The sequence below is a fragment of the Gopherus flavomarginatus genome, chromosome 2 (assembly GCF_025201925.1).
Source record: "Gopherus flavomarginatus isolate rGopFla2 chromosome 2, rGopFla2.mat.asm, whole genome shotgun sequence".
NCBI lineage: Eukaryota > Metazoa > Chordata > Testudines > Testudinidae > Gopherus > Gopherus flavomarginatus.
Genome location: NC_066618.1, coordinates 78309808 through 78330353, shown reverse-complemented (window position 1 = coordinate 78330353; position 20546 = coordinate 78309808). Strand labels below are relative to the sequence as shown.

The 20546-nt window shown below is 42.1% G+C and overlaps 1 protein-coding gene across 6 annotated transcripts in view; it reads right to left on the bottom strand.

The window, feature by feature from the left end:
• CNOT10 (CCR4-NOT transcription complex subunit 10) overlaps positions 1-20546 on the bottom strand; it is a 72264-nt gene that overhangs the window by 25747 nt on the left and 25971 nt on the right. For 4 of the 6 annotated variants that reach the window (XM_050938365.1, XM_050938360.1, XM_050938364.1 and 1 more), the window contains 6 exons: positions 17271-17388; positions 15537-15686; positions 14149-14351; positions 9813-9934; positions 8693-8869; positions 4595-4720 (listed from right to left, as the gene is read on the bottom strand). In XM_050938365.1, the coding sequence (XP_050794322.1) occupies positions 4595-4720; positions 8693-8869; positions 9813-9934; positions 14149-14351; positions 15537-15686; positions 17271-17388 (896 nt within the window). The remainder of the gene's footprint in view (positions 1-4594; positions 4721-8692; positions 8870-9812; positions 9935-14148; positions 14352-15536; positions 15687-17270; positions 17389-20546) is intronic. The other 2 variants (XM_050938361.1, XM_050938362.1) reach the window with 2 other exon arrangements.

Below are 20546 nucleotides of genomic sequence, written 5' to 3'. Positions count from 1 at the left end.
GAGGGGTACCCTCACTGCCCTATGTGGCTGGAGCTGGGGGGGGTCCCCCGCTGCCCACAGCAGCAGGGGAGCAGTGGAAGGCCCCTGCCAGCAGTGGAGTCTTGGGAGCTGTGGCAGACCCCACACCTGCAGCTGCTGAGCAGCTCTGAGGTTCCTCTGCCACTGCTGCTGGGAGCCGGTCAGTTGCTGAGCAGCTGCAGGAGGATCCCCCACCGCCCACAGAGGCTGGGCTGCTGCAGGGTCCCCAGTGTCAGGGAGGTTGCTGGAAGTCACAGATTCTGTGGCTTCCACAACTTGTGACATAATCTTAGCCTTACCAATAGGGTCTGCCAAGTCAGGGAATTTCACTTTTTGGCTGATTCCCAAGGAGGGGAGGTCAGAGCCTGCTTCTTTGTCATCTTCTTGGCAGGGTGCTCCTTCCCCTAAGAGGGTGAAGGGGAACCTATGTCAAATGCCACAGTGGGAGACCGTTGCCCAGGAGCGGCCCGTGATCCCAGATCAGATGAGGGAACAAAGACTTCACCATCATGAGAAGTTTTAGCTGTATCTCTCTCACCTTCCTGGTACAGACTTTCAAGTTGTGGCAGTGGGAGCACTTTTGAGGTATGTGTGACTCACAGAGGCAGCAGACACACTGAGTGTCTGTCACACACCAGGACTGAGGAGCGGCAAGTGAGGTAATGTTTAAAACCCGGGGAGCCGGGCATGCCCCTCAGAGTAGGGTCTCTCCTGTGAAGAAGGTAACTATACTACACTAAGGGATATCCTAATAACTGAAACTTAAATTTCTAAGGGGAAAAAAAGTTTTTTTTGTGTTTGTTTATTTTTAAGAAAAAATACAAGGGGAAGAGTAATTAAATTATTAACTAATTACTATTCTAAAGTTACAACTAGAGAAAGATAAGTACAGCGGCACTGCTAAGTGCTCCGTATCAAACCGAGGGCGGTAGAGAAGACACTGGGGGGGAGGGTATGTGTGGTCACACAGCACTATGTAACCACCAGAGGTGGCATGAAACAGGGACAGGGCATGTGCAACACACCCAGGCACTGCTGCTAGAAACCTCTGATTACAAATGCAGGGGCACAGATTCACCTAAAGTGGAGCACGCACAAGGACACTCCTTGAAGAACAGGCTAGAGCTGAGATTTGTTTTTTTTAATTTCCTAGTTAAGAACACCAAATTCCAGTAAGGGGTTGAATTTGACTCTACATAATGTGCAGACTTTGTTTTAGAACAGACTAGAAATAACACCTGTTCCTTTTGCCATCACTGTCCCCAAAAGCACCAGTTATACAAGAAACTGCTTTAATAATCCTGCGGGAATTGTGCACCAAAAAATTAAAAATTCTGTGCACAATATTTTAGAATTCTGAAATATTCTGCATATTTTATTTGTCAAAATATCACAATATAATCACTCTAGTTTCAATTATTTTGGTAATTTATTTCAAAATACCTGTCAACAAGTATGTCAACAATATAGACAGCAGCAAAAAAGATTCCCCAGGAATAGAGAGTTAAAGTAGCCCTTACAACCCAGTTCCAGTTGTCCCATCAGGGAACGTGATGTGGTACGACCCTGCCCTTCCTCACCCTTTGCCAGAGCTGGGTCTCCCAGGCCCTCTCCCGTCACCAGGAGACTAAGGATTAAGACCACAGCCAGAACAGGCAGCCTCTATCACCCGCCCCGGGCTCTGCAGTGTCCAGCTGCCCCTAGTGGTAGGCAGCCAGCAGCCCCAGTTCTGCAGGGGAAATATGGAATTCTGTGCAAATTCTGTATTGCGCAGTGGCACAGAATTCCCTCAGAAGTAATTTAAAGTTTCTAAACTTATTTACTGGAAGCTTTACACAGTGACAGGAAAAATCAGAAAGATACATAAGATTTGATTTTAATCAATCAGACTTGAGTTAGGAAAGGTCATGAAGAAGTTGAGAGTCTTCTGTTTATTCCTCCACCACTTAAGAAACAAAATTAAAAGGACAAGGGAGAACAGAAGCCTGGCCATTACACCTTTACATTGCCCTGAAGATCTAATGCTTGAAGCTTCTACTGCAAGTGCACTAACCTGACCCATTGTATCTGTGCAATGCTGTTGCTGGTCTCCTGGTCTTTAATAGCCTCCATTAGTTCAATGGACTATACCCCTAGCTGTAATTTTACAACATGCAAAGCTCAGTTTGAGTCAGCGACCAATCTTGGTCTATAAATCAATTGCCTGACCATGACAAAACTTCATATTTTGTTTAATTTGTCCAATTTACTTCCACGCCAGAGTGGTGATTTCTAGTTTTGGAAGGCTGAAATGTCAAACTGCTTCTTTGCGCATATTTACTGGACTGATAAAGTATAAACCACTCTTTGCTTGTGCATGGACCAGAGATCAGGGCTTCTGTATTAAAAAGGGAGCACAAGAAATACAAGCAAAACTATTAAACGTAAAATCTGATGTTGCTAAGCTCGTATTCTGGGCTTCCTTTTTTTTTTTTTTTTTTTTTTAAAAATAGAAAGAAATCCCATACACAAACCCAAAACACACCATCTTCTGATGATCTTCATGTTCCACTGTATCAAATGCTATCACTTGGACTAGAGAACAAGCAGCAGTATATAAAACAGAAAGCAAAATTACTACAGGACTACATACACTTGAGGAATTCAGTTCAACAAAGCACTGGATTTTAAAGGTCCCATGCATTTTAGTTTTTAATGCAGCCAGATTTAACTGGTTGGTACTTCTCCAATCCAGTTCTGAGGTAATGGGCAGGAATGACCAAAGAATGGAGATGTAATGATCCCAGTGTGCTAGAGGTGGCTTTTTGCCGGAACCTTCCAGCCTAATGTTTTAATACACTAGAACACGGAGTTAGTTGACCTGGGGTTTCCAGCAGTGGCTTGATTTTGCCACACATAGCAAGTGTGTGCACTTCAGATTCTTTTTGCACTTAGAATACGGTCATATGTGTATGTTTCTTCCCCCAAATGGTACACCCTGAGATTTCAGTCACTTGCGCAGAACTAAAGTGAAGCGATTGAGGAATTTGAGGTGAAAAACTGTACTTTTTAAAAGGTCAAAAATAATATGGGACAAAGATTTTTTCAAACTGAGTTTCATATTATGTACGGTCAAAGGCTAAATATGATTAGACTAATAAAGCTTTAACATGCATACTTACTTACTCTCATATATATCTCAAAATGTGAAGTCATGATTTAAAAAATAAAATAAAATTATAGAATCCATGAAATGGGACAAATAATCATGTTTAGTTTGGTCTGCCAGTTTGCCATATTCTGTACTCATCCATGTAAAAAGAAAAATCACCAGCAGACATCAGCAGCTGCCATTACTGACTATTTGCTTAACATTCAATGTATAAGCACCTATCACCTTGATGTCCAAGCGCCGTGTGTCTGAAGAATTGCTAATGGAAAACTAATCAGTTACATGTTCCAGGGCTACAAGACGACATGCTAGGGTGTAAGCTTTAAAATCAACCACTTTAGCAATGTTAAAGGCGTCCCTTGTATTGGCTAGACCTTTAAAATGTACTAGTTAGCCCGTTTTAGCTAACGCATGCTCATATCACATCTTTAAATTCTAGTCTAGATAACTCTTTAGAAAACGTATTTTGATTATAGTCCTGATATACGAAAAACTACTATAAGTATGCAATAAGATTACTTTAATAGCTTTTAGTTGTCTTAACATCCTTCAGTGGAATATGCTAGTTTCTTAAAATAGATATGGTGGCTATCACATGTGGTTCAAAACCTCAGTTCACTACCTTGTCACCTGTGTTATGGGAGTCCTAATGTGGAACTGGGATATGCACTAACATTACTTTTATTTTCAATCTGTCCGAGAAAAATGGGATATTATAGGCTGGCATTAAAGCTAGCCTTACTAGTGCTCTAGAACAGTGGTCCCCAACCTTAAGGATCGTGGTGGCGATCGAGCATCCGCTGAAATGCCGCCGAAATTCAGCAGCATTTTGGCGGCGCCGCCTCTCAATGACACCACTTGCCACTGACAAGCAGCGTCATGGAGAGGCATCGCCGCCGAAATGCCACTGAGATGCTCAACCGCCGACCAGGACGTGAGCGCATTTAGATGCCCCCTACGGGCACCGTGTTGGGGACCTTTGCTCTAGAAGGAAAAGGCAACATAATGAAATCTCAAATCATTTCTATTAATGGCAGCAGGAATCACAAATTCTTAACTTTGTAAGGTGAGCATGCTTTTTTCCCTTTTCTTTTCTTTTTTTAAATGTAGTAAAAGAGACATTAGACTTGTGTACAAACCTCAAAGCTACAGATTTTTTTTTTTTTACCTGTACCCTGCTCTTTATTGAGTTTTACTCTTTTAATTAAAAATGTAGCCTTAAGGAAAGAAAGTAAAACTTTCCTCTTAGATTAATATTTATCTAATTTCCTTGTAATCTGCTGATAGTTCATTCTATGCCTAGTAGCTGTGATGTAGTTTGAGTGCAATGTGACTTCTTTCTTTTTTTAAAACACTTTTGCACTACAGTCTGACATTCTGCTTGTTTTTGTTAGTTTCAAGTTCCGAAGCAATAGAAGTACTTACCTTAAATTTTCTAATTCCTGTTTTCTCAGAGGTGAAGAAGGTGGAGCTGGAATGAATTTATCTCCTTCATGACTTTTACTGCTGAAATGAAGACAGCCTGTTAATTGCGAGCAGTGACCTTCGAGCCTTTAACAAAAAAAGAATGTAAATGCAATAACAATCACAGACATTAATCCTCCCTACTCCCCACCTTAAAAAAAAAAAAAAAAAAAAGACAGCAAGAATCCTATATGTTGAAATGGAAGCGGCTGGCAAACAAAAGTGAGGACTGGCAACACTTCAAGCATTGATATCATTAACAATTCCAGTTTTGGGGGGAAGAGGGCAGGGGAGGCAGTGACAACCTTTTACCAACAAAAGAAAAAAAACACGAACACTACCTTACACAGCTTTAAGCTATTTTCAGAATTCTGTAGTAGAAACAACTAAAAAACTGGTAGATGCAGATTGTGTTGCGTTTGTATTAGAGATAGCTTCCTTCCTTTTAAACTTAAGGGAAGGACAAGAAGAGGCCCAGTACAATTTGAATTTTTTAGCAATGTATGGTCAAATTAGAGGAATTCTTTATAATATTAATATATTTTAAAAAAATACCACAAACCACACCAAGAATCCACTTATTTTTCAGTTAGTAAAATTCTAATGTGAAACTTGAAATATACACAAATATTTGGACAATCCAAGACATATTTCCCTCTCAAAACTTATATTTACACCATTTCTTTTTCTTGAACAAAAATTTTGAAAGTTTAAAGCGTCTGCTGCCAAAGATGGAAGGAAAGTTGCTTTCTGGACTGGCAAACACGGAAATGCAGTTTACCGTAAGTTGAAAAACAGCTTCCTTCTGAGGTGGAGAAGACTACATTTGCATTTCTGCAGAAAAAGCAACAAAATTTGGATACAACAGACCAAGATTTTGGTTTAGATTTATTTTTTTATTTTTGCCCACTTCACAAACAGTGAGATATTTTTCACCCAAGTCTAGTACTGCTTCATCTGTTTACCACAAGCACTACCTCATACATGTACAGATGAATGAGGTTATTCCAGTGCAAAATTCAAACCAAACATCAAGAGAAGTACAGAATTAAAGGAACCCTGTACCTAAAGTTGTAGAAAACACACACACACACACACACACACACACACAACCACCCCCTTTTCACCACGGGAATGTCTGTTACAACGTCCAGGCTGCACAATATTTTCAGTAGAATGTCACCATGTTGGTTGTTCTATTGTCTCCCTACCTCCAAACAGACATGGTTCCCAGCTGAATGGAATGGATGAAAATTCTTTCAGAACTTGGCAGCATGAATTTAGGAAGAGAATACTTAGTTACTGGACTTTGGGGGGTCAACAATGCTCCTTGGGAGTATAGTGATGTTAGTTATAGAAGCATATGCTTTTGAAATCATATGACAGTAAGAAATCCTCGTCTACAATGCACATTTTATCTTCCTCACTCCTGTTAAGGAAAAGGGACACACTAGGAAAGATTCACTAAGAAAAATCACAAGTTCTGGACTGTGATCATGAAGAATTTCTAAGGAAAGATGGTGGAAAAAAATAACTCCCAACTGCAAGAAGAAAAAAAAAAGATGCTTCCTTTAAATACCTCACAGACTGAATTCCCTAACTGTTAAAGGGATAAATGGCTTTTCTGCACTTTCAGTACTATATATTGGAACTTGGGTATAACAAAAATGCAACTTTCTATTATTTTCCGTAAACGAACTGAGACCTCCCGCATTACCTGTTTTTCCCCACAAAGCTGGTGTTCTAATCATTTTCTCCGAGGACTGTGTCCATGAAAGGTGAGGGACTCACCAGCCTTACACCAGGCAGGAACCAAGAAAAGTTATCTACATAATTTTGTTAATATTCTTCTCCAACATCCCTGATTTTATATGGGAGTTCAGAGAAGTGTGTAAAGAGAAATCAGCATGAAACCAGAGTCTCCATGTTGGATCTGACGTTCACTGGCTTTGCTATGTTTTAAGAAACTTTATAAACCAATGGAGTTTTTTCTTAAGATTCCTTTTGCAGATGTGTAATTTTTTGTAGTTTATATTTTTAATTGCCAACTTTATGCTTCTTTCCTTCACATTTCCTAAATCCAACCTCCATCCCCCACCTCAGAAATGAGCATAATATCACATACAACACCCAAGAGTGCTATGTCTATGGACCACATCTGAGGCCAAGGCAAATGTTTAGAACTGAAGCATAAGATGCTAAGGGCTTGTATACACTTAAAATGCTCCAGCAGCATAGCTGCCCCTGCTGCAGCTGTGCTGCTGTAGTGTGTCAGTGAAGATTCTCTGCAGTGATGGGAGGGGTTCTGTAGTTAGTTGCTCTAGTGAGTGTCTACACTGAAGCACTACAGTGGCACAGCTGCACTGTTAGGCCTGGTCTACCCTGCGGGGGAGGGTGGCGGGGGGGAATCGATCTAAGATACGCAACTTCAGCTATGAGAATAGCATAGCTGAAGTGGACATATCTTAGATTGACTTAGAATCACTTACTCTGCATCCTCGCAGCGCAAGATCGACAGCCACTGCTCCCCCATCAACTCTGCTTCCACCTCTCGCCTTGGTAGAGTTCCGGAGTCAACGGCAGAGTGATCGGGGACCGATTTATCGTGTCTACACTAGACGCGATAGATCGATCACTACCCACCAATCCAGCAGGTAGTGTAATGTACCCTTAGTCTGTCGTCACTGTAGTTGGTCCACCTCCCTGAGAGGCAGTAGCTAAGTTGACAAAATTCTCCCATTGACCTAGTGCTCTCTACACTGGGGGTTAGATCAGCATAGCTAAATCTGTCACTAGTGTGGATTTTTCACACCCCCAAGAGATGTAGCTATTCCAATGTGAGTATTCAGCATAGACCAGTCCTGAGAATTACAGCAGTATGTGCATGCCCGAGGTGACTGGGAAAACAAAAAACCACCGTCAACACATTTAGCATTTGTAGAACATAAGTAAAGGCAGTGAAAACATTCATAAAAATCAATTTACCGTATATACTCGTTCATAAGCCAAATTTTTTTTTGGTAAAAAAAAAAAAAAGGGAAGCACCAAAGAAGGGGGTCAGCTTATGAACAGGTATAGAGAGGGAGAGGTGGGACATAGCCCCTCCCCCGCAACAGAAGGAGCAAGGAGAGACAGCACAGCCAGCAGAGCCAAAAGGGAAAAGGTGGGGCCAGAGTCTCTCCGCTTCTGCCCATATTGCTCTCCCCCCCAGCCTCCAAAGCAGCTGCAGCTCTGGGGCTGGCAGGCTGCAGAGAACCAGAGCGTGCTGCGACCGCACCACCCGGTCTGGCCTGCCGGAGCAGGCTGCGGCCACGCTGCCCAGCCTGCTGGAGCAGCTCCAGCCAGGCCAGAGACATCTTCCCCTGGCTCTCCCCAGATAAGGTGGAAAGGAATGGGATGGGGAGAGTGTGGGTGTCCTGGCCTAGAGGCGGGGTCATGTGGGAGGTGATCACAGGGGTTACTCCCCTGACCCCCAGCTTCTCCCCACCAAAAAATTTCCCCACCAGTTGCTGTCTCGGCCCATCAGGGTAAGCAGCTGGCATGCCAGGACACTTTGTTTATTTAGGTTCACCTCCGTGCCTGTGGACTCTCAAGGTAAACAAACCATCTCGCTCGCCAGCGGCTTATCCTAATGGCCCAGGAGCCAAAGTTTGCTGACCCCTGAAATATAGGGTCGGCTTATGAATAGGTCATAAAAATTTTCCATTTTTACTTATCTATCGGGGGGGGGGGGGAGCGCTTATAAATGAACCGGTTTATGATCGAGTATATACAGAAATTGTTGAAGGGTAGTTTTTGTTTTATTTTGAAAGAAAAGTATTTGATGATGGAAGTCCAGTCACTAGTTTTTCCTCAGGTTTGCTTAGTAGTACTTAAATTCTGTTACACTAGTAGCAGGTTTTTTTTGCATGGAGACTTTGCAGGTGCATTTGAGATCATGTTTTCTATTTTTCTGCCGGTCAAACTACAGAACAGACAATAGGCACAGAAATCTCACCCAGAAGCTGTGGATGAAAAAAAGTTTTTTAAAATAACTGAAACATCTACTATTGTATTTACCTGCATGCTTCACTGCTTTCATTGTTCTCTGCATTTCCCCCCAACTGGTTGTTAGTTTTAGATCCATTTTCCTGCTTTGGCTCCTGCTGATCTTCCGGCAGCAACAGCAAGGCATTTCTTAGACAAATCGCTGCAAACTCCATACTGGCTACGGGGATAGCTGAGGACTGCCCATCACTTGAAAGATAGAAGTTAACTAGTAAATATGCTAATATTATTGCTATTTTGTTAAAAATATATAACACTTTGGAAAACGTGAGTTCAGGAAGACACAGAACAACTCTGTCCTATGGACCAGGGGAAGATTAATTTCATGCTTTAATAAGCTGAATATTTAAATATTCACTCTATGCACTCAACAAAATGATTATATCTTAATTTAGGGCTCCATCCATAGAAGTCCCATATATTCCAACAGGATCTCCCTAAACAGAGTGCTGGTAAAATCAGATCCTTCGGATGCAAAATTCCTTTTTGTACACTTCAGCTTGTAAAGAACTGAACACAGCATCATTGCACATACAAGAAAACAAGATGTGCAGGAATAACAGAATACATGCACACATTATGTTGTGAAGCCTGAAGATGAAACCAATACATTCTACTACTTGAGAAGTACAGGCAATTCACATATAATCACACTTTAAGTGTTATGGCTTTTACAAGATGAGGTGATTTAGCTAACATGTCATAAAACTTTGTACATCTTATCTATTAGATCCCTACTCTAGGCTACTTTCTAGCATAGAGTTTTTGTGATGATAATTTCCCTTTCTATAAACAATTCAACATGCAACTAGATGGAAAATATGAATTCTAGAGAGATTAAATTAAGAAGTGGCCAACTAAAACTTGAGTTTCATTAAACACATACATAAGCCTTCTGTTGCCCATCCAACACTAGACACCCACTAAGACCCCAGGCCTGTAAACATTTCAACACATGAGTAACTTTAACCGTATGTATAGTCCCATATAAATCAATGGGAATATACACATGAATAAAGTTACTCACATTTAAAGACAGGAAAGTTTAGAATATTTTTTTCTGGTAAACAGCCACACACCCTTCACAGAGATGAGCAGAAAGTAACAGAGTATAGAAAAATTGTGTACTTACTTATAAACAACATTCTGTATTGATTGCGATGCGAGGACTATTTTACGGTGATAGCCTTGACCTACTATAGATTGTACAATTCCTTTTTTGCTTGGAAGACCTTTAGTTTCTTGTTCTGATGTCTAAAGGAAGAAGGATTGAAAATATCAGTGAGGCTGAACCGGTGATCTTCTTGACATAAAAGCTAGCTACAGGGCTGAGAAAACAAACATTTTATGTACATTACTGAACTCAGCTAACCTCCAGACAAATTGCAAATTAACGTAGATGGTAGAATACCCCAGAAAGTTTTACCGTCATCCAAATATCATGAAGGATTAGGAACTTTTAATTTGTCCTCACAATGCAATTTTGTTATACCCCAACTAACTTGAAGTTTCAGGGATTATTTCTGATAATTTGTTCAATAGTCTATTGACCTAGTTTTTCCTCTATTATAAAAAGAAGAGGTAGATGAACCAAGTCATCTTCAAAAATAGTCAAATTTAGTATTGCCAGGACGTTAAAAAGTTTCACGTAATATGGAGCTAAATAAATCTAAGATACCAATAGTTATATTTGACCTCACCTCCCTATTCTCACCCCCCATATTCAATAGATGCATGGGTTGAGTGGTTCCTCTCCTTGCACTCAGGGGGATGGCCTTTAGTTTTAGGTTAGACTACAGCCACCCATCCCAAGTATTTCAAATAGTACAAACTTTCCAACTTCTGCAACAAATGAAGGTGGGGTCTTACAGACAAGTCTCTTTCACTACACAACCCTAATTTATCCCCAGAGCAGGTCTATCCTGTGCCCTGAATGAGGCAGGGGTCCTGGGCAAAATTCAGTACATAATCATGTAATTAAAGACTCCATTATAAGATATATGCACAAGGGAGCAGAATTAAGATTCCACAGGCAATCTTATTCCTCACATTCCGTAACTTTTGAGTGCTTGACTTTGCAATTTTAACTTTTTAATGCAGTTTTTTTGTATGTAATTTCCTCGGTATTAAAAAAATAAACAAACCTAAAAACCAGAAATTCCATCATGTGAAAGCATCTTGATCTTTCAGGGGTCATCAAGAAAATGTGACATATCCTTTTGCAGTGTGTTTCACAGGTATTTGCTGACAGCAGAGGAACATCAAGACTCAGCAACCTTGGGTTCAGTTCCAGGTTCAGGGGGAGGGGGAGAAGCGTGCTCTTCCAGGTACAGACGCTTCACTTCCTGATCCCCTCAAGCCAGACTTCTCCTACCTGTGTCCCCTCCGACCTGTTCTTGTGTCAGTCGCATCTCCTCATACAAGTTTCTTCCCCAAACCCAGCTTCTAATCCCAGTTCCAGTCCTAATCTCCTTCTTTCCATGTCCAAATCCCAATCTTTCTCCCCATACCCCCTGTAAAATCTATGACTTTCAGTGCCAGTCTTCCTTGCCAAGCTTCTCTCCCTAGTCTCCTTGCCCAGCCAGTACCAGGATCTTCTCCCTTCCAGCTCTTGTTCCCTCTGCATTTCAGTCAAGCTGCTGCGCCTGCTGCACACTGCCTGGTCACCAGCAGAGGGAATATTGAGAGCACAAGAGAGCAGGAAGACTCAATTCCAGTGCCTGGTGCCACAGCAGCCAGAAGCAGCAACTGCAGGGAAAGTCCAGCTAAGCCTCTGCAATCCCAGGCTGGAGTATGCTCAGTGCAGACAGAATATTTGGAGAATTTGGCTGCCACACACTAAGACATTTTTTATGGAGCATGTGCTAGCAGATTTTTTTGTCATAATTTGGCTAAATTTGGGCAGACTTCCATGGGGAAAGCAAAAGCCACATCCCTGACATGAACACAACTCCCCTGGCCAAATTTCAAGACCTGGCTCCAAAACAGGCACCACAGCTTTTCAACAAAATGGTTGTAAGAATTTTTAACATGGACAAAAGGACATTTTCCCTTAAACAGCTGAACCATTTTTGCTGAAACTTTCAAAGAGATTCATTGTGAGGTAGGCACCCAGCATGGACACTTTCAGCCTACACAGTTTAAGTTTGCCAAAGTTATAAGCAACTGAAAACAAGGTCTTCCACTGAGAAGAGCCAGGAAACCTCAATTATAGCAGCAGCTACCAGTTCCATCTATAATAAAATAAAAGTACATTTCCAGCCCACAACAATTGTGAAGAAAAGCATGAAAATGTGATCCAATGCAATGACGACATCTGCCTGAGCTTGCAGAGAGCATAAAGCAGTGGCTTTAACAGATATGAATTGCCCCAGTATCTCAGTGGGGTGTTAACTCCCAGCCTCAGCAAATATCCCCCCACCAAACTCGACATCATCCCAACATGGGTCGGTGTAGCAGGAGGAGAATAATCAGTGGGCTTAGCCCATCCACTAAAATAAATACCATAGGTGCTGGGGAAAGAACTGGGGGCCCTCCTGCTGCCACCCTTGCTTCTCTTGGAGGAAGCTGGGGGAGACCATCCTGTCAGCTGCTGGTGCACTCCAAGGGAAGAGAAGAGGGTCTGAAAGAGTTTGTAGGAGCAAATACATGAGCAGAAGTGCATGCGATAAAGACAACAAGAATGGATAAACAGGATGGGAAAAGTCAAAAAGAACAAGAAATTTCAACTTGATACTGTGAGAGAAAAGAGTTTCCAGTGGAGGAATTCAAAGAGAAGATGATGGGATCAGAATGACAAGCAGAGATGATGCATTTTTGTATAGACTGGATACAGCGGCCCAGATTTCAGAGAAGCCAGAGAGAAAGAGGGCGCAGCAATTGAGATAGGAAATTATGAAAGCCTGCAGTGGAGTTCCGGATGTGTGAAAAGAAAGGAAAAGGTACTATACCAGGATTCCACATATATCACAGTGTAGCTTGTTGCTTATATCCTGTTTAGATTCTTACTGCATGCAGTCCATGGCTACATTGAGAAAATATTTATATTAGAAAGGATTAAACAAAAAAACAAGTCCTAAGGGATACATACCAACCCTCATGAACCAGAACCAGGACAAATGCCAACCACTAAGGGACACCAGTTAGAAAGATCCTTTATGGGACAAGTATTCCTCTACAGGCTTCTGCCCACCTTATTTTAAAGCATCTAGTACTGGTTACTATCAGAGACAGGACATTGGACTAGATGGATTTAGATACCAGCATATTCAGCAGTAAATAAATACAGGTCACAAGAAGCCAGCAAACACATCTGCGTGTGAAAATGTAACAATATACTTTCACTCAAATCGTACATCTTGGCATATGGATGTGGAATGTGTGAAGGGGGAATTTCCACTGGGACTGGGAAAAGAGAGTGGGAGAGAAGAGAAAGAAATCCACCCCATTGCCACAGAGCAGCAGCAGCAACGCTGTAACTGCTAGCAATGGCCTGCATGAATATTTATGCTCCCACAAAGGAACTGGCCGGCAGTTCCACCTTAACCTTACTACTTCCCATCCCCAAAACTCCTTGCACTGGGAGCCCCAGCATAGCAGAACTTCACAGCACAGAGGAAGATGTACAGACCACGCAAGACTTTTAAATCCTGTGATTCTCCTTTTCACAGTACAACTACACCGTTCTACTGGGTCAAGGAACAACATGGCCTGAAGATGGAGTAAAATTTTGCTATCAGTGTGAAAGTACAATGGGAAGGTTAGGTTCCATTAAGCACCCATGAATAGTGGGGTGAATGAGATGGCATGATAAGGCAAGTTTGAGTTTTCACCACGGAGAAGTAGCATGTTGTATCTTATTTGCAGGTGAAGCCCACTGCAGACTACCGCTGATTCTTTCCTTATCTTTATTTTTAGCCCAAAAATAAAAAGTCAGTACAAAAATCAAACCTAAGCCATGCAGAGACTTGGAGACAACTCAGCTTCAAAGCATGTTAAATATGTCTACCAAGTATTCCAATGAGTTAAATATGGTCTAAATGCATTAATGCCATGTAAATTTGCCAGGAGAAAATCATGCTTCACTAGTCTCATATACAGCCTATAACTTTTGTGAGAAAGTGTTGTAACATCCACTTACATATTTTCCTGTTATCCCTTACTAATATTCTAAAAAAGCTACCATGACATTTTTTGACCTTATAGCAATCAGTTAACCTCCAGACCTCAATTTCCGTTTCTATAAAATGGAGATACCGCTTATCCGTTTTTGTAAAGCAGGTTGATATCTTCATATTAAAAAAATCGGATATAAATTCACATTATTATATTATATGCATAATTAAATATTGAAGAAGCAGGCCTATTCCATGTACAGTAGAACTCATGGAATATTTCTTCTTTTCAAAAGGATACTGGTTTTTAGAAGTGTTGTGTGATCAGATGGCTTCTGAAGCAGACTTACTTACCCCCTTGTTGGCAGCAATGCAGCATTCTGCTAGTCTCAACCAGAGGCGTGGATTTGAGTGGTACACTTGGACAGCTTCTATCAAGCATTCAAAAGCAGCCAGGGGCCTCCCAATATGTAAAAGCTGAATTCCACAGTTGTATAGCAACTCATACCGTTTATTAGTCAACAATGTACACATAGGTCTCCCTGAAAATTTCTTGCCTGTGAGAGAGAGAGATTAGATAATATTGGGTATCCAGTTTAAGAGGGCAGAAATGAAAGAACACTGCTGGAAAAATAATTGCATCATGTAAACATTCACTAATTTTCCTCTGTAAATAAAATTTCTCCCACCTTAGAGCTGACCTCAGAACAAACAAATGCACCTTACTCATTAGAGTACAGACTGCTTTAAATCTCATTAACTATGCTGATTATTCAATCTATTACATAGTAACATAATAAAAAAAAAATCATCATACAACTCCAAAGTCAACTAAACGCCCTTGGCTGCTTCTTCATTATTCTCAATTTTTGTAAAATTAGTTCCTCTTTTAAAAAGTACCTGTTTTGCTATTTTAATACAATTATAATCAGTCGCTGCCTTTTTACTGACATTATGCTCTATACTACCATAATACACACTTATAAGAATTAACAAGCCACACAGAGAACTAGTTGTCTAATAGGTAAAGTGTGGACTTAACATAAAATGAAATGTGACTTGATGTTGGATTTCTTGTCTTTAAAAAAAAAAAAACAAAACCCACTATTACTAACAGACTGAGTTACAATTAGGAGATATAGTATCTCAGGATTTTTTTTCTTTAAAAAAAAAAAAAAAAAACTGATTATATCAAAGTCGGCATCAGATAAACATAATGGAATCAGACTGAATTGTAGGTGAAAGTTCATACAACCCTGGAGAGTTCACTAACAAAAAAGGTTGAGATAAGTTTATATTTAAAGACAAAAAACACAGTTAAAATGATTTTTAAGGCAGTAAATGAGAGAGACTTTCAAATCTTGGTGACTCAAACCAAGTCAGCAAGATCATGAGTAATGGTTTTAATGATGTACAATAGGGCAGGAGAACTGTGTTTATTTCAGACCCTCTTGACTGACAATCAAATAGTATAAACAAGTGTAGAAATAATTACCAAAGCTTCCAACATGCTGAAGCAGGCAAGAAAATGACACACATTTCATTGTCTATTTCTGACAGCAGGCAGCTATACTTTGAAATCACGTACACTCAAAACTCCCTTCCTTCTTACTCTGTCCCTTGTGGATCACTGAACGGTAATCACTAAAAAGAAGTACTAAAATAAGCTCTCCAGTAACCATTTATTTAAATCAAAAAACACTCACTCCTTCACCACGCTTTTCGTCTGTTACAAGTCTTACCTGGGTCTGTGCTACCCGCTCCTAATTGGGCACATGCATTATCATTTTCCTGCAGGGCCTTTTTAAAGTAGAAAATTCCTAAATTGTGCTTTCCCATAGCAAAATGAATGCAGCCGAGATTGTTCCAAAACATGCACCTTAAGCATTCACCTGAGAAAACAGCAAAATGTAATCAAAATCGAAACATTTTCATAGCTCAGGACATTCTTAGCAAGATACTCCTGTGAAGAGCTAAACTAAACATAGTATGATATGATCTATTGTGAAGACCAATGAGACAATAAATTAACCACCTATGACTTCTGTGTACCATTTTACTTCCTTTGAACACATAACATTATTTAATTTGTTAAGTGGTAAGGGGTTTGGTGAGCTTCTCATGCATCATGTTCTCGAACAGCAGGGTATAAAACCACTTTGGCAGATTTCAATTTACAGCACATTAATCTGAAAGTTCTCTTAGTACTTAAATGTGTAAACACTTGCAGTTTTCTGACATATGGCTCCTGTAAAAAGGAAATTCTTACATGACATTATCTGCTCAATGTTTAATAAAATAAGCAAATACACTAATCCAACTATACAAGCAGAAGAGAAATGAGGGCTTCTCAGATTGAGATGGCACACAAATATGGTGTTCAGATAATACTGACAATTTAACTTTTGACCTATTTACTTATAAAGGCAGTTTCACAAGGTTGCCACTAATAAAGAATAACTTAGTTTCTAAATTAAGCAACTTCATATTTTTTTAATTGTGTCTATTCAAGCAGTCAGAGAACTGTGATATTTCCAAGGCAAATTCCATGACTATATTCATGTAGCTGCCATTTCCTCCATCAATTCCTGCTAGATGAAGAAACATCTTTGTGGTGCAAGAGGTTTCACAGAGCACCATAAGAAGTGTCGCACAAAAACACTGAGTATGAAATTTTATGGAAGAAAGGGCATTTAATAGCTATATTATTTAAACTATAAAACACAGAAAGGTCTTTTCTTGCACTACACCCAGTTTTATAATTTGTATGAACTGGGTTTTCCAGTGTTTTAAGATACCAATATTGGATAAAAGACCATTTTTATGCCTTCCATCTTATTTGAAAGAAGATATAAATATTTACAAGTAGTTTAAGCTCCACAAGATTTGAGGCAACCCCAACACTCCATGCAAACTTTGAATTCACCCTACAGCTAGCACAGTTTCTCCTATAAATTTCTCCCCTGGGCGCAGCATAGAACCTCACACTCACCTTCCATAATACTTCTAGTTTCTATTGGTCCAAACATAGGCATTTCCCCCCCCATAAAAGAAAGAGAAAAAAAATAAAACCCTCACTTCTTCATGTGTCAACACTCCTAAATATCTGATAGGCTGGATTACAGTTTTGTTTTGTTTTAAAAACAGACACAAAACATTTACGGCTGGGAGGAAAAGGATGTGGAAAATGAGTTAAGGAAGATAAAAAAACAAAACACCACCACCACACATGGTATATAAGGCCTCAGCGTTGCAAACACTTACACACGTGCTTAACTTGAACACTTGTAAGTAATCTTACTGAACTCAATGAGAATTAAAACACTGTAAAACCCAGTTCATACAAAATATATTTAAAAAAATGGATTTTATGTGCCAGAAAATGTCTTAAAACTGAACTCAGTGAGACTACTTGTGTGTGAAGATAAGCACATGGGTAAGTGGTTGCACAATCAGAGTTTTATGTTTTATTTTACCTGTTTTCATGAATCCGGGATGTTCAGCAATGTTTGAGCTGTTCAACAGTTTTACTGCTTTCCGATAATTGCCCCTCAAATATTCAAAATTGCTCTTAAGAAAGAGAGAAGGAGCAGACTGTGAAGAAAACAAAAATTATTACTTATCAATTGCTTTAGGAGATCTAACGTTAGTGTTAAACTGCAAAAGTCACAGTTTATTGACTATTGTTGCTATCTGAAAACAGAAAAAAGACGGTTACTCACCTTCGTAACTGTTGTTCTTCGAGATGTGTCGCTCATATCCATTCCAGTTAGGTGTGCGCGCGCTGCATGCACGTTCGTCGGAAGATTTTTACCCCAGCAACACTAGGTGGGTCGGCTGGGCGCCCCCTGGAGTGGCGCCGCTATGGCGCCGGATATATACCCCTGCCGACCCAACCGCCCCTCAGTTCCTTCTTGCCAGCTACTCCGACAGTGGGGGAGGAGGGCGGGTTTGGAATGGATATGAGCAACACATCTCGAAGAACAACAGTTACAAAGGTGAGTAACCATCTTTTCTTCTTCGAGTGCTTGCTCATATCCATTCCAGTTAGGTGATTCCCAAGTCTCACCTAGGCGGTGGGATCGGAGTGAGATGTGGCAGAATGCAAAACTGCTGAGCCAAAGGCTGCATCATCTCTTGACTGTTGAAGCAGAGCATAATGCGAAGCAAAGGTGTGGACCAAGGACCAGGTAGCTGCATGACATATTTCCTGGATTGGTACATGAGCCAGGAAGGCAGCAGATGAAGCCTGAGCCCTGGTAGAATGTGCAGTGAGATGGTTTGAGGGAACATGAGCCAAGTCATAACAAGTGCGGATGCACGCCGTCACCCAAGAGGAGATCCTTTGGGAGGAAACAGGTAGGCCTTTCATTCAGTCTGCCACTGTGATGAAGAGTTGGGGCGATTTACAAAAGGGCTTCGTCCTTTTGATATAAAACATGAGCGCCCTACGGACATCCAGGGAGTGCAATTGCTGCTCCCATCATGATGAGTGCGGCTTCGGGAAGAAGACTGGAAGGAAGATGTCCTGATTGATATGGAAGGCCAATACCACTTTAGGGAAGAACGCTGGGTGTGGTTGCAACTGCACCTTGTCCTTGTGAAACACAGTATACGATGGGTCCACCATAAGCGCCCAAAGCTCGGAGACTCGTCTGGCTGATGTAATGGCCACGAGGAAAACTGTCTTCCAGGACAGGTATAGCAGTGAGCAAGTTGCTAATGGCTCGAATGGTGGAGACATAAGTCTGGTTAAGACCAGGTTGAGGTCCCAGGTAGGGGCAGGGCGGTGTACTTGGGAGTACAGGCGCTCCAAGCCCTTGAGGAACCTGGAAACCATAGGGTGTGAAAACACGGAGTGGCCACTCTCCCCTGGGTGGAAGATAGAAATGGCCACCAAGTGCACCCTCAATGATGACACCGCTAGGCCCTACTGTTTGAGAGACCAGAGGTAGTCCAGGATGGTGGAGATGAGACCTCGGTGGGAGTAACATTTTGCGTTTCGCACCAGCAGGAAAAACGCTTCCACTTGGCCAGATACGCAGATCGAGTGGAAGGTTTCCTGCTATCCAGGAGTATTTGTTGTACTGAGGCAGAGCAGCGTAACTCTGACTGGCTCAACCACGCAGCAGCCATGCCGTGAGGTGAAGGGACTGCAGGTCTGGGTGGTGAAGTTTGCCGTGGTCCTGAGTTATGAGGTCTGGGTGAAGAGGCAGGGTAATTGGGCTGGCTATTAACAGGTCGAGCAACATGGTGTACCAGTGCTGCCTGGGCCACGCTGGGGCGATCATGATCAAGTGAGCTCCGTCCCTGTGGAGCTTTAGCAGGACCCTGTGAACCAGCGGGAACGGTGGAAAGGCGTAAAGCAGTTGGCTCGTCCACGGTATCAGGAAAGCGTCCGAGATCGAGCGGGGGAGAGACTTTGGAAGGAGCAGAACACCTGGCATTTCCTGTTCTCGCAGGAAGCGAAGAGGTCTATGCGGGGAAATCCCCACGTCCGGAAAACAGAATGAATAATGTCCGGACGGATCGACCACTCGTGAGAGCGGAAGGATCTGCTGAGTCGATCTGCCAGAGTGTTCCGAACCCCTGGGAGAAAGTACACTACCAGGTCTATTGAGTGGGCTATACAAAAGTCCCAGAGTTGAATGGCTTCCTGACAAAAGGGGGAGGACTGTGTCCCCCTCCGTTTGTTTATGTAATACATGGCCGTTGTGTTGTCTGTGAACACTGAGACACAACGGCCTTGCAGATGCTGTTGAAATGCTTGGCACGCAAGGCGGTCTGCTCTCAACTCTGACATTGATGTGCAAGGCCAGGTCCTGAGATGACCAAAGGCCTTGAGTGTTAAGATGTCCGAGGTGAGTACCCCAGCCGAGAGATGACGCATCCGCCGTCAGGGCCATAGAAGGCTGGGGTGGATGGAACGGCATCCCTGTACACACCAGGGAGGGCATCAACCACCAGCCGAGGGAGCCTAGGAGTCTCGGGGGAACCATGAGGATCCTGTCTATATTGTGTCTCCCCAGGTGGTATACTAAGGAGAGCCAAGTTTGAAGGGGACGTAGGCGTAGCCTGGCATGCGTGGTCACGAACGTGCAGGCAGCCACGTGACCCAGGAGGCCGAGACAAGTTCGAGCCTAAGTGGTTGGGAATTTTTGTAGGCCTTGTATAATCGATATCATTGCGTGAAACCGTGGCTGTGGTAATCAGGCCCTGGCAAGATTGGAGTCCAGAATGGCCCCAATGAACTCTATTCTTTGTGTGGGAACCAGAGTAGATTTCTCTAGGTTAATCATCAGGCCTAGTTGGATGAATAGGTCCTTGACGATGCCCACGTGCTGCGTTACTTGGGTCTCAGAGGCCCCGCGAATGAGCCAATCGTCAAGATACGGGAAGACGTGTATGCGTCGACGACGGAGGGAGGCGGCGACTACGGCCATACAGTTTGTGAACACTCTTGGGGCTGTGGAGAGGCCAAATGGAAGGACGGTAAATTGGAAATGTTGACGGTTGACCACAAACCTGAGCTACCGTCTACGCGGAGGATAAATGGCAAAGTGAAAATACGCGTCCTTCATACCGAGGGTGGCACACCGGTCTCCAGGATCCAAGGATGGGATGATGGTCCCCAGGGATACCATGTGAAACTTCAACTTTATCAAGAACTTGTTGAGTCCCCGCAGGTCTAGAATTGGTCTGAGACCTCCCTTCGCCTTGGGGATTAGGAAATAGCGGGAGTAGAACCCCTT